The sequence below is a fragment of the Erythrolamprus reginae genome, chromosome 10, assembly GCF_031021105.1.
Source record: "Erythrolamprus reginae isolate rEryReg1 chromosome 10, rEryReg1.hap1, whole genome shotgun sequence".
Classification (NCBI taxonomy): Eukaryota; Metazoa; Chordata; class Lepidosauria; order Squamata; family Dipsadidae; genus Erythrolamprus; species Erythrolamprus reginae.
In genome coordinates, this window is record NC_091959.1 from 6,955,544 (window position 1) to 6,970,610 (window position 15,067).

At 44.7% G+C, this 15,067-nt stretch overlaps 1 protein-coding gene across 1 annotated transcript in view; it reads left to right on the top strand.

The window, feature by feature from the left end:
* The first annotated feature begins 5,356 nt into the window (after positions 1-5,356).
* The window catches only part of RBPMS2 (RNA binding protein, mRNA processing factor 2), a 39,585-nt gene continuing 29,874 nt past the window's right edge, over positions 5,357-15,067 (top strand). Inside the window, exon 1 of the mRNA XM_070762955.1 lies at positions 5,357-5,779. Coding sequence (XP_070619056.1) covers positions 5,726-5,779 — 54 coding nt within the window. The 5' untranslated portion in view covers positions 5,357-5,725. The remainder of the gene's footprint in view (positions 5,780-15,067) is intronic.

Genomic DNA, 15,067 nt, shown 5'->3' on the forward strand with positions numbered 1-15,067 from the left:
TTTCTTTCTTTCTTTCTGCCTCCCTCTCCTTCCTTCCTTCTCTTTCCTCATATCCCTCACCCTTCTTCTCATCTATATTCTTTCCATCAATCTATCCATCCATCTCTCCCCTTTTTTCTGTCTCCCTCTCCTTCCTTCTTTCTCTTTCCCATCTTCCTCCCCCTTCTTCTCATCTGTATTCTTTCCATCCATCCATCTCTCTCCTTCCTTCCTTCCTTCCTTCCTTCCTTCTTTCTGCCTCCCTCTCCTTCCTTCCTTCTCTTTCCCACCTCCCTCCCTCCTTCTCATCTATATTCTTTCTTTTCATCCATCCATCTCTCTCCTTCCTTCTTTCTTTCTGCTTCCCTCTCCTTCCTTCCCTTTCCCACCTCCCTCCCCTCTTCTTCTCATCTATATACTTTCTTTTCATCCATCCATCTCTCTCCTTCCTTCCTTCCTTCCTTCTTTCTGCCTCCCTCTCCTTCCTTCCTTCTCTTTCCACCTCCCTCCCTCCCTCCTCATCTATCATCTATATTCCTTCTTTCTCTGCCGGGACTGAAAGGCGCCGGAAAGCGGTTTCTCCGGTCGTTTTCTCCGCTCCGAAGAGACCCTCCGCTTCTCTTTCGCCCGGTTGCCTTTCCAAGATAAAACGGGTTCTGAGCGACAGGAAATGAGGGCGACAGAATCGAGCGGATACATTTGGACCCGGTTTTTCTCCCTTTTAAATATATATACTGTATAATACTGTATATACATACACGCGTTCGCTGGGAACCCGGGTCTTTCTTGCGTGTGTTTGCTGGTTTCCTTAATTATATATAAGGAAACCAGCAAACACACCCAAGAAAGACCCGGGTTCCCAGCGAACGCGTGCATTGGGTCGCCCCCAGCTCTCTTTAGAGCAGTGTTTCCCAACCTTGGCAACTTGAAGATATCTGGACTTCAACTCCCAGAATTCCCCAGCCAGCATTCGCTGGGAGTTGAAGTCCAAATATCTTCAAGTTGCCAAGGTTGGGGAAACACTGCTTTAGAGAACCGAGGCGGGTCGGCTTTAGCGTGGCGGAGCGTTCCGACGTGCAGACTCGCTTCCCCCAACTCGCAGTTTTAAATGCTACAGCCCAACCAGAGCTCCTCCCCCCCGCTCGGTGGTGGGTCGCTTAAACGAATTTGGCGTCTCCCATTTGGGGAGATTCTCAGCCCTCCAAGTCGTGCTTCTCCGAAAGCAACTGGACTTTTTCTGGGTTTCCTCCTAAGACGTTTCGCTTCGCTTGGCAGAAGCTTCTCCAGCTTAGAAACATAGAAACATAAAAGACTGACAGCAGAAAAAGACCTCCTGGTCCATCTAGTCTGCCCTTATACTATTTCCTGTATTTTATCTTTATATGTATATGTTTGAATTCAGTTTGTACTGTGGATTTGCCAACCACGTCTGCTGGAAGTTGGTTCCAAGCATCTACTACTCTTTCAGTCAAATGATATTTTCTCACGTTGTTTCTGACTGTTTGGTGGCGAATGGAAGGCTCTTTACAACCCAAGGTGGTTTGCCAGGAATCTAATAATAAAATAATAATAATAATAATAATAATAATAATAATAATAATAATAAATAATTTCCAGTCAGAACGGAAGAAGCTGTTTGGAGGAGAAGGGAAACGTCTTCGAAGAAAAACGAGCCGGGATGGCGCAGTGGTTAGACTGCAGCACTGCAGGCTACTTCCGCGAACTGCTAGCTGTAGTTCAGCAGTTCGAATCTCACCACCGGCTCCAGGTTGACTCAGCCTTCCATCCTTCCGAGGTGGCTCAAATGTGGACCCAGATTGTTGGGGGCAAAAGGCTGATTCTGATTCAAGAGGCTCATCATTCCTATCACCCATTTCCTCCCACTAATGTATGGCTGTAACTTCTTGCTTGTATCCTTAACATTTATATTAATATTGATTGTTTCCCGATTGCTTATTTGACCCCTATGACAACCATGAAGTGTTGCACCTCACGATCCTTGACAAATGCACCTTTTCTTTTATGAGAACATCTGCACCAAAGACAAAATTCCTTGTGTGTCCAATCACACTCGGCCAATAAAAATTCTATTCCATTCCGTAAACCGCTTGGAAAGGCTTGCAAAAGCACTACGAAGCGGCATACAAGTCTAAATGCTATTGTTAAAAAGCAAAAAGTCCAATTGCTTCTTGAAAAAACATAAAAATGCTAATTTGGGGCCAAGGAAGACCAGCCTTCCATCCTTTTTCCTGGTACCCGGAATTCCTCCTCCGCCGTCCCATCGTTGCTTTCTGGCGCCTCTCATTCTCCAGCGGCCCCCGAGAAACCGGGGTTTGTTACGCGCAGTGTTTCCCAACCTTGGCAATTTGAAGAGATCTGGACTTCAACTCCCAGAATCCCCCAGCCAGCGAATGCTGGCTGGGGAATTCTGGAAGTTGAAGTCCAGATCTCTTCAAGTTGCCAAGGTTGGGAAACACTGTGTTACGGGCTCGACTTCAGAACCGAGATGAATCGAATGGAGTTACAATAGAATGGAATGGAATAGAATGGAATGAAGTAGAGTAGAGTAGAGTTCTTTATTGGCCAAGTGTGATTGGACACACAAGGAATTTGTCTTGGTGCATCTGCTCTCAGTGCACATAAAAGAAAATATACATTTGTCAAGAATCATGAGGTTAAAAAAACACTTAATGATTATAGGAGTCAAATAAGCAACGAGGAAACAATATTAATACAAATCTCAAGGATACAAGCAACAAGTTACAGTCATACAGTCATATACACGGGAGGAAATGGGTGATAGGAATGATGAGAAAAAACTAGTGTAGTAGTGCAGACTTAATAAATAGTTTGACAGTGTTGAGGGAATTATTTGTTTAGCAGAGTGATGGCGTTCGGGGAAAAAACTCTTGTGTCTAGTTGTCTTGATGTGCGGTGCTTTGTGGCGGTTTTGTTGTATGGTTTTTAAATGATGGGTTTTTTTAAGCTGTTTTTTAATATTAGATTTGTTTCCATTGTAACATTGTTATTATTGTTGTTGTGAGCCGCCCGAGTCTTCGGATAGGGGCGGCATACAAATCTAATTATTATTATTATTATTATTATTATTATTATTATTATTATTATTATTATTATTATTATTATTATTATTATTATTATTATTATTATTCCACCACAACCGGCAGAGTCCGCCCCCCGTCTCAAGCCCCAATCCTGCGCCTTTCACAAACTACAATTGGGTTAAGTCTCGCCGCAATCTAACCTGCGAACCAAACAATCCCCTGGTTGTGTGAACCCAACCCTCAAAGTCTTGCGATGTTTTTTCGGTCCGACCGTTGGGTCCCTATAAAGAAAAGGAAACGGCATCCAATCGACCAAGGCTGCAATCCTTACCAGCGGATTATCTGAAAAAAAGAGAAGCAAAGCAGGAGCTGGTGGTTGTAGCCTGGGTGGGACACCACGCGGAAAGCCCAACAGCCTGGATGCGACACCACGCGTAAAGCCCAGGGTCGTTGGATTTCGCTAGGAAATCGAGAGGGGGGGATATTCTGAAATATATTTGTATAAACATAACTTACATTTGTACAAACGGCTACTATCCAATACATGTTTGAGAAATAAATTAAATTAAAAAAAGAAGTCTACGAGCGGAGGATTGTGCTGTTCCCAGGAGAAATACTGTAGAGGCGAAGCGACGGGGACTCGAGGCAGATCGGAGGGAAGGCCACGAGGTGGGACAGAAGGCGCGTCGAAAGCCGAGTCCCCGGGTGCGAGAAGGCCGCGGAGGGAACGGGATTTCGTCGCTTCCCGTAATGATGGAAACGGGGCCGAGAGACGCATCGCATTCCAGAGCAAGGCGGAATTTCGGCTACTAAACAAACCAATTAGTTAACGAAATATATTTCGCGTCGTCTTCCCATCACAAACTTCCCCCCACCCCAGCCCTCGGTTTTTAAAGATCTCTTTTAATTGTTTTTTTTTAAATAAAAATTCAATAAAAGTTATTTTTTAAATTAATAACCTGTAAACAAATTTAAATTTTAAATTTTAAATAAATTTTAATTTTAAATTTAATGGCAGTAATTCAGTAACGGGCTATCTTCCATCTCTCCGACGGCCGGGTTCCCACGATGCCTTCCCCACCGACTCTCCCCCGTGGCGTTTCCCCCAGTTCTCTGGGATTTCCCCGTTCATTGACCCAACCCACTCGGGCTTTCGCCTTCGCACGCGGCCAACCCGGCTTAAAAAAAAACCGTGGTCGCTGGTTCGGCGTGGTCGTGAGAACCCAGCGCCTGCGTTTCCCATAAAACCTTCCAAAAAACTCATCCTTTACACCTGGGAGGAAACGATCCCTCGCCTTCCACGCTCCCCACCCCCCAGCACTTTTTCTGTCCAAACGACAAGGAAGGAAGGAAGGAAGGAAATGAGAGGAAGGAAGGAAGGAAAGGAAGGAGAGGAAGGGAGGGAGGGAGAAAAGGAAGGAAGGAAGGGAGAAAGAAGAGGGAGGAAGGAAGGAGATGAAGGAAGGAAGAAAGGAAGGAAGGGAAGGAAGGAAAGAAGAGGGAGGGAGAAAGGAGAGGAAGGAAGGAAGGAAAAAAGTGAAGGAAGGAAGGAAGTAAAGGAAGGAAGGAAGGAAGTAAACGAAGGAAGGAAGGAGAGGAAGGAAAGGAAAGGAAGGGGTCCTTAGGGAGTTGGACATATAAATAAAATTAAACAAACTAACAAACAAGACAGATAAATAGGTAGGTAGATAGACAGACGGACGGGCGGACGGACAGACAGATGATAGACAGATATATTATATAGATATGGTAGATACATAGATAGATAGATGGTTGGATGGATGGATGGATGGATGGATGGGTAGGGAACCCTTTCCCACCTCCTTCTTCCTTTTTACCCGCCCGCCCACCCACCCATCCATCCATCCATCCATCCATCCATCCATCCATCCATCCATCCATCCATCCATCCATCCATCCATCCAAACTCCCGGGGAGAGCGCGTGGCCGTGTATGACAGGGCGAGAAAAAGCGCGCGAGCCCTTTAAAAAAAGGAAGTTCATCAAAGTTTAAAAAGTTCCGCCGTGGGAAGGAAGGAAGGAGGGCGGGAGGGAGGGCGGGAGCGCGCGCCAGGGACGGACCGTCGAAAGTTATTTTTTTTTTTTGGACAGGCGGAGGCGGGGATTGGCCGGCGGGTTCCCCTGGAGACGGCGAGAAGGGCCCCGCCCCCCTCGGCCCCAGCCCCAGCCGGCCGCGCGCGCTGCTGCGGGACTGCGCGTGCGTGTGTGTGTGTGCTTCGCTGGGCCCCCGCCGTCAGCTGCAGCTCGTTTGGCCCCTCGGCCGCTCATTGGACGGCGGCGGCGCCCGACCGGGCGCGAGCCCCTGGGCGGCGTCCAATAAGGCGCGCTCCTCCGCCCCGCCCCACCTTGCACCGCACGCGCGCACCTCGAGGGGCCCCCCAGTCAGCCCCGACGCCGCCACCGCCCCCCCCTCCGCCCCGCCACCTGCCTCACCTCGGCTCGCCTCAGCCCCGCGGCGCCGGCACCAAGCAGCCGCCTCAGCCAGGAGCAGCAGCAGCAGCAGCAGGAGCAGCGCCGTCCGGCCAAGGAGCCCCGCGGCCCCTCCGCTCGCCTCAGCTGAGCCGCCGCCGTCCGGACGAAGCGGCCCCCTCAGAGCGGCGCCCGCGAGCCTCACACGTCGTCCCCCTCGGCCGCCCCCCGCCCCGGCCGCCCCCCGCACTCACCATGAGCAACCTGGCCAAGGAGAGCGAGCACGGCAGCGGCAGCCTGGAGGAGGAGGTGAGCGGGGGCCCCCGGCTGGGCTGGGCGGGGAGGGTGTGCAGGGAGGGCGCCCCCCCCCGTGAGTTGGAGGGCCAGACGGGCGCTTCTCCTGCGCGGGAAGCCCCCCCAACCCATTTGCCGTCGGGGAGGGGGATGTCTTGGCGTTGGGAGGGAGCATGAGGCTCTTTGAGTGGAGAAGCATTTTTGGGGAGGGGGGCTGGTCCTGGTCTCTGAGGAGCCTTGCCTGCCCCCCTCAGAACCCCCCCTCCTTGGGTTACTTTCCTTTGTATCCCCCCCCCCCATCCTGGCTTCTCTCCAGGTGTTTTCTTCCCATCCCCTGATGAGTGTGTAGGGAAGATGGGCTGAGGGAGGGAGATAGAATTGGCCGCTATGGAGGCTGAGTTTGTGGGGGGGGTCCTTGGCGTTGGGAGTGAGAAGGACGCTCCTCTGGTGGACGAGAAGCATTTAAATTTAATAAATAAATAAATAAATGTGTGGGGCGGGTTGGTCGTGGTCTCTCAAGACCTTCCAAGAATTGCCTGCCCCCCCTTTCCTCCCGCTCCCCTCAGGAGACCCCCCCCCCAATCCTCCCCAGGGGGGAGTCCTTGGCGTTGGCCGGGAGGGAGAAGGAGGCTACTCTCATGGAGGAAAAGCGTTTGGGGGGCTGGTCCTGGCGTCTCTCAGGACTCTCCAAGCCTGCCCCCCCTTCTGCTCCCCTCAGGACCCCCCCCTCCTCATTTGTGGGTTTGGGTTGCTTTCCTCTGGACACCCCTCCATCCTGGCCCTACCTCCCCCTTTGGGGCTGTTTTCCTCCCATCACCTGGAAGTAGGTAGAATTGGCCACTATGGAGGTTGGGCTTTGCCCTCCAGATGTTTCATTGCAGGTCTCTGCATGTTTTTGGATGGCTTTGGGGCGCCCCAAAAGAGGGAGGTTGCTTTCTTGCTCCCCTTGGGACCCTTCCCTTATGGTTGCTTCCCTCTGCTTCCCCCACCCATCCTGGTTTCTCTCCAGGTGCCCCTTTATGGCTGTTTTCCGCCCACTACCTGAAGGGGGGGAGGTCAAGGGTGGGTTTCTGGAGGCAGGTAGAATTGACCACTATGGAGGCTGGGCTTTGCCCTCCAGTTTTCCCCCCTCCCATCCTCTGCATGGCTTTGGGGCTCCCCAAAAGGGGGAGGTTGCTCTCTTCAGACGTGACCCTCCCCCCTGCCCCGCGCAGGCCCCCCCCCCAGATTGATTCTGCCTTCCATCCTTCCAAGGTGGGTCAAAGGGAGGACCCAGATTGTTGGGGGCACTAGGCATAGAGAAAAGGCTATAAAAGCACGGTGAAGCGGTACACGTCTAAACTATAGCTGTATTCTGCCTCTCTAAACCATCATTGCCCTGCAGAAGTTTAAATTTCAGTGGGGCAGATGCTTTGGGGGGATGTAGCTCCATTTCTGGGGTTGTTGGAGGTGTGTGTGGGTGTAAAATTGTTGGGGAAAAGCGTTCCCAAGTTTCCTACTTTTGGAGAAAGCTGGGGGTGGTTTTTTTTCCTTATTAAGCCACAATCGAAAGGCACCCCTGAAAAATATCAGAATCTGCTCAGCCGTGGAGGAGTTGACTCTAAGCCCTTTGTGGCTGCTAAACCAGCTTCCTGTGATGGTGAATTGCTAATTGCCCCCCCTCCCATGCACCCAGCATCTCCTGCAGGGAAGATATAATTTCAATTGTATGGGCCACCTTCTACAAAGAGGGCTGCCGTCGTTTTGCTTTTGCTCCATAGATGCTGCGATGTTGCTAAACCTGGTTAAAACCTACCTTGTTCTTACTAATTAGTTCTTAAATGGAAAAACGGCTCCTGTTCTTAAAACTGAAAAACAGGGGCCTTTGTTGGTGCAGAATGGCGACCAATTCTGATCCAATTCCTTAACGAATGGGGAATTCCTACCACTGCATGTTGCTGTAATGGAATTAACCTCTGGGAAAGCTTGGTTGGGACCTTGCCGTCTTTGTCATGAAAAACGCCCCTAAAATACCGTTTTCTGATGTAGCTGGGATGTGGAAGGTTCGGTAGTACGTAATATCGCACCAGAAACTTGCTTTTAACTGCAGTGACAATGGGATGCACTAGGAAGTGATATTTGCGCTACTGTTTGTTATTATTTATTAAGATTTGTATTTTTAAAGAGCTTATAAAAGGCTGATACTCTTGGCTGGGCTGCTGTGTGTCTATAGTCGATCAGACTACAGTATTTTAGATGCCTTCCGTTTGTGGGTTTGGGGTATTTATTCCTGGAGGAAGAAGCTGTTCCTCTGCCTGTCTGTCTGTCTGTCAATCAGTCAACAAGCCAAAATCAATCCATCTGCAAGGTGCTTATTTACACCATTTAAATATCCTGCAATTGTTTTGTGAATCTTCTGTTTGAATTTACTTTTAGTGCTTGCTTGAAGGTGGGTTGTTTTTAATGCTAGTAGAATGCTACCCGAATCTTGGCTTGTGGTCCATGTAATGTCAATGCCGCCTCTAATTTAGATAATTCATTTGCATTTAAGGGCAGGACGGGGTATTTCTTTGTCCTGGAGAAAAGAACTCGCCACCTGAATTTTATTAAGCACAGGCTGAATTCAGCTCCTTTAGGTAGGTTTTAATTTCTGGAAGTTTCTGGGGACTCCTAATTTCCAATGAATTTCCGTTTTCACAATTTGCAAGTGGAAAATTATAGCGTTGTGGTGAATAATCCTGACATCAAATAAATAAAGGAACTTGATGTGCCTATCGTCCCCTGTCCAATTGTCTTCCCTTATCTTAAATATCATACATATTCTCTCCTTATCTATCTATCTATCTATCTATCTATCTATCTATCTATCTATCTATCTATCTATCTATCTATATCTCATATATATTCTCCCCTTATCTCTTATATCATATATATCCTCTCCCTCCCATCCACTTCTCTTCTTTTTTACTTTCTATCTTCATATATATTACTTAATGTCTATTCTCTTCCATATGTATTGTATATTGGACAAAGAATAAATAAAAAAACAAATAAAATAAAGATAAAACAAGCTTTCTTTAGGAGGGGGCAAAAAAACTTCCTGAAATAAATCTCCCCACAGTAGGCAAATTCACAAATTGATTACCCACTAAAATGTTTAACAACATTTATTTATTTATTCATTCATTCATTTGTCCAATACACAAATACATAGGAAGAAAAATAGACATGTAGTAATATATAGTGTAGTATAATAATGTAGTAATAAGGTTCAGGAGGGAAGTGTTTTTAATAGGAACACAAGAACAAGGGGACACAATCTGAAGTTAGTTGGGGGAAAGATCAAAAGCAACCTGAGAAAATATTATTTTACTGAAAGAGTAGTAGATCCTTGGAACAAATTTCCAGCAGACGTGGTTGGTAAATCCACAGTAACCGAATTTAAACATGCCTGGGATAAACATATATCCATTGTAAGATAAAATACAGGAAATAGTATAAGGGCAGATTAGATGGACCATGAGGTCTTTTTCTGCCGTCAGTCTTCTATGTTTCTATATATATAAGGGTAAAAGTGAACTTAGAGGAGAGGATATATGAAAGAAAGAAAATATATATGATAAGTGAGAGAAAGGAAAGACAATTGGACAGGGGACGAAAGGCACACCAGTGCACTTATGTACGTTTTCCATTTGCCAGTAATCAAAGCAGAGTTGAGTTTTTTTGATATTTCTCTAGAACGGTTTTACTAAAACGAACGACTCCTTTCAACAGAGTGATTTACAGCGTGTGAACCCAATTGCTACCTGTTTAACCATGGCTTATTGGAGTTGCAGCACCCAGTTAAAATACCTTCTTGGTTTGTGGGTTGGCTTTTCTCAAGGGTGCCATGTTTCTCCAAAAATAAGACCCTGTCTTCTATTTTTTTGAACCCTGAAATTAGCGCTTGGCCTTATTGCCCTGATTGGGCTTATTATCAGGGGAGTTCTTCTTTTGGGGGGAAACAGGGTAGAGGTTAAACAACCTTATAAGCCATAGCTTGTTTAGTCAATGAATGAATTCACACAGCCCACTAAGCCAAACATTGAACGACAAACCACCATAGCAGGTTTTTAAAAGGGACACACGGCCGAAAATAAACACGTACAATGCCTTAGCACTGTGTATGACACCCAACTGCTTTGAGGCTTAGCAAAATCTGTTAATCCAGCCAAGGTAGGATGTTTCTTGTCTAAATAAACCAGCTCGGTTCTCTCTATATATGGCTGCAGCAAATGTGTTTACATCTGCCAGAGACAAAAAGCAGAGCCTTTAGCTACAAGGGGGAATAGAGACACCCTCTGCCGCCTTCCAAGATCTGAGTTGCTCGGCCTGTGTGATTAACTTCAAATCAAGAGCCGTTGGGGCTTATCTGGTTTGGCACAGACCCCCCCCCTTCACCCAGTATCTAACCAGCACTTTTTCCGAGGGAGGGGCGGCAGAGTGCCAAACTTTGGCCGTGAAAAGTTTAAGGACCAAAGAGCACATTCTTGGTGTCCTGTAGTTGCCCCGTGTGTTATTTATATCTTTCCAAGTAACTTGGCCGATTAAATGTTTTTTTTCCATGATCCCAGGAAGTTAGTTACAGAAATTGACAGCAGAACAATTCCAGGGGGGGGGGGTTGAGAAGGAGGTAACCTCACTGTAAGAAAGCATCTTCTCAAATGAGTATTTTTTAAAAAATATACTTTATTGGTTTATACAAAAAGGAGTAAAACAGGGGGGGAAGGGGATGGGAGTACAGAAAAGAGGAGTGGGAGGGGAGTGGGGTAAACAGTATTGTTATATCACAGCTTATATATATTGTTGTACTGTATACACATTCCAAGTATTTGTCCATATGTAAATAGTTTGTATTTAGAATTCTTATTTGAATAATCTTATAGCTGTAATATTTGGTAATCCAACAGTAATGTAAAAAGCGAAGGGGTAAATAGGGAGAAAAGGGAGAAAAAAAGAGAGAAGAAAGAAAGAAAGAAAAGAGAGATAGAGAGAGGGGAAGTAGTACCTGCAAGCAAGCAGGCGTTTGGATTGTGACGACTTAGGTGGATTATATTTGTTGTTTTTGTTAGTGAAAGTTAATCGTAGGTTGTAATATTAGTGGATTTCTAATAGTTATCAAGTGGATTGAACTCAGACAGGGATTGTATTGGTTTTGGTCCGGTTTTTAATTATACATATCGTTATTTTGATTTATATTAAGCGTATTTGAGTATTTTATTATTTATTATTTGGACTTATATGCTGCCCAATTCCCAGAGGGCTGGAGTTGGGTTGTATTGTATCTATACTGCTCAAAAAAATAAAGGGAACACTCAAATTAAACATCCTAGATCTGAATGAATGAAATATTCTCATTGAATATTTCATTTGCAAAATTATTCCATTTGCACAACACCCTGTGAAATTGATTGTCAATCAGTGTTGCTTCCTAAGTGGACAGAAGTTTGATTTACTTGAAGTTATATTCTGTTTTTTTTAAGTGTTCCCTTTAGTTTTTTTGAGCAGTGTATTTAGCTGGCTGTAAAGCAGGTGTCTCCAAGCTTGGCAGCATTAAAACTTGTGGACTTCACTTCCCAGAATTCAGTGGTGCTGGCTGGGGAATTCTGGGAATTGAAGTCCACAAGTTTTAAAGCTACCAAGCTTGGAGACCTGTGCTGTAGAATGAGATACCCATGGCATAGACTTCTATAATGGCTGGTTTAGAACAGGCCAGGTGTAAGCCAAGCTGTGTTGTGAAGATGCTGGTTTATCTAAGAATAGGTTTAATTGGGTATCCCAATTCTGTCTTGGGGATTATAATTGAGGACTTCCTGGGACCTCACTACCACTATAAACTCTGTTGAAACCTTCAGACCTACCAGAGTAGATAGGATCAAAATATTTTTCATGTTTGGGTGAGTCAAATGGATACATCTTTTGAAAACCTTGAAACTTAAAACAGGGCACTATACCTCCTTTTGGAATTCAGCCCTAGATGGGTTGTTTTAAGCCTGATGCAGCCTTTGAGTTAACAAGTGACATCCCTATTTAAATCATTAACAGCAGCAAAAGGACAATTTGCTTGGCTCGGATGATTCCCTTGTCTCCTACTGGAGAATAAATAGAAACATAGAAACATAGAAGATTGACGGCAGAAAAAGACCTCATGGTCCATCTATACTATCTGCCCTTATACTATTTCCTGTATTTTATCTTAGGATGGATATATGTTTATCCCAGGCATGTTTAAATTCAGTTCCTGTGGATTTACCAACCACGTCTGCTGGAAGTTTGTTCCAAGCATCTACTACTCTTTCAGTCAAATAATATTTTCTCACGTTGCTTCTGATCTTTCCTCCAGCTAATAATATTATAGCTGAGTTCAAGATTCTAATAATACATAGATGGATGGATGGGGGAGAAGAGAGAGAGAGAGAGAGAGAGAGAGATTTGGCTTGGTGCATTGTATGAACCCAACCAGCTGGGTTTTGTTCAATGAACCATGATCAAGTTACTTGTTCCAATCTTGTCTCTGAGTATTTGTAAACTTGGTTTATTTCACCACAGGCAAAATTTCCAGGTAACAAGATTGGTTTGCAATGGTTTGAGATCAGTGCGATAAATATCCCTCTTTTCTTAAAGGTTTGGTTGATGGACGTCTTTTTCATTTGCTTTTGCACAAACATATTGCATTAGATCAATGTCTATGGAGATTTCTCAGGTTATGCTTGTGTCAAAGATGCTTTATAAAGAGGTGAACTGGACCTCCTTGTTTTTCTTTGATGACCTTTCGTTCCTCTTCCTTCAAATGGTGCGGGTATATGAACGGATTTCCAGAAAAATTGCACACTACAGGCATAGTTCCCTCTAAGCTGAGCAGTGAGCAATCGCTCACTTAAAAATCATCATCAACTCAGAGTTTTCCAAACCTGCCCAGAAGCCGAGAGGGAAAGAGTGAGAGGGAAGGAGAGAGAGAGGAAGAGAGGAAGAGAGAGAAACAGGTAGAAAAAAGAGAGGAAGGAAAAGAGAAAGAAAAAGAATGGGAGTAAGGAAGAGAGAAAGAAAATCAAAATCTAGTTTGAAACTAGCTCAACTCTTTAAGTGGCGTTTTGATATTGATAGAGTTGCCCTATTATGAGCTCACTGTTATAGACACACAGTACAGTATTTTATTTTGAAATTCTCTGAGGCAAAACAGGGTGGGTTTTTTGTTTGTTTGTTTGTTTTGTTTGTTTGTTTGTTTGTTTATTTATTTATTTATTTATTTATTTATTATTTATTATTTCTGTGCCGCCCAGTCCCAAAGGGACTGCCGCTCAGACACTATACTTTTCCGCCCCCCCCCCAAAAAAATTAGAGGGAACACTGACTACAGGCATCATTTGCACTTCAGTTTGAGAAGCAGGAATATCCTAGGGACACAGATAAACTCTCTAAAAGCATGCAAATGCCTGCAAGGAGTATAAATCCTTCCATTTCCCCACCATCCAGTCAGAGCTGAAGAAGCTCCTTGGGTGAGAAGCGAAACATCTGCAAAGGAAAACAAGAAACTCCAGCATCCTCCTGAAAAAAGCACCTTTGTGACATTAGATCAGTGTTTCCCAACCTCAGCAATTTTAAGATATGTGGACTTCAACTGCACGCCGGCTGGAAAATTCTGGGAGTTGAAGTCCACAGTACTTCTTAAAAGTTGCTGAGGTTGGGAAACATCGCGTTAGACCAAGCTCACGAACTGCAGGCAATATTGGGTAACAACAAATGCCGTTCAATCCAGATTCTGTTCAGAAAGTCAACATTGGGGAACTTGAGACTTTCTAGGTTTAATTGAATTATGTGAAATGTGTGTCCCAAACAGCATAGTCGTGTTAAAGGGAGGGTTGTAGTCCTAACATCTGGAAAACCACAAATTGGGTAGTTTTTTAAGTTTGCTGTGAAGATACATGATCAACCTCTGCAGCCTTAGTGTATATCTGATTGTTGCTTATTTGTACCCTATGACAATCATTAAATATTGTACCTCACGATTCTTGACAAATGTATATTTTCTTTTTTGTACACTGAGAGCATCTGCACCAAAGACAAATTCCTTGTGTGTCCAATCACACTTGGCCAATAAAGAATTCTGTTCTGTTCTGTTCCTATTCTGCTCCTATTCTATTCTATTATTATTATTATTATTATTATTATTATTATTATTATTATTATTTATTGGATTTGTATGCCGCCCCTCTCCGCAGACTCGGGGCGGCTAACAACAATGATAAAAAACAACATGGAACAATCCAATTTAATAAAACAACTAAAAACCCTTATTATAAAAACCAAACATACACACAAACATACCATTCTATTCTATTCTATTCTATTCTGTCAACAGCAGTTAATATATTCATTTCCTTTATAGCTGTTGAGTAAGTTTGGCAATTCAGGTTCAAATTTCTTTTGGGTGACTTGGGTAGCAATGAACATCAGGCATTTTAAGGGATCAAGTAGGTAACCCCATCTGCAAAGCATGGCATCCAATAGGCCCCTCCCGCTTGTCAAAATGGGGCATTTGTTCCTGGCTATTCAAAGATCTCTGGTTTTGCAAAGGGAAAGTTGGTGGGCCTCGGACTCAGGCGCTTGGTATCCTCATAAACCTGTAGTAAGCTAAATGAAAACCCAGAATACAGTATTATGGCTTGGCACAATTAAACAGTTCTAGGCTGCATTAACAAGAGGGAGAGAATCAAAATCATGTGAAGTGTTAACACCATGTTATAAGGCCACACTTGGAATCCTGCACTCAGTTTTGGTGGCCACGATGCAAAAAGGATGTTGAGACTGTAGAAGAAGTACAGAGAAGATCAACAAGGATGATTAGGGGACTGGAGGCTAAAACATATGAAGAATGGTTGCAGGAACTGGGCATGGCTAGTTTAATGAAAAGAAGGACCAGGAGAAACATGATAGCAGCGTTCCAATATCTCGGGTTGCCACAAAGAAGAAAGAATCTATTCTCCAAAGCGCCTGAGGATAGAACAAGAAGCAATGGGTGGAAACTAAACAAGGAGAGAAGCAACTTAGAACTAAGGAGAAATTTCCTGACAGTTAGAACAATTAATCAGTGGGACAACCTGCCTCCAGAAGTTGTGAATGCTCCAACACTGGAAGTTTTAAAGAAGATGTTGGTTAACCACCTGTCTGTAGTAGTGTAGGCTTTCCTGCCTAAGCAGAGGGTTGGACTAGAAGACCCCCAAGGTCCCTTCCAACTTGGTTGTTATTGTCATTATTGTCATATACCCCACTTTTCTAGTGTATGAG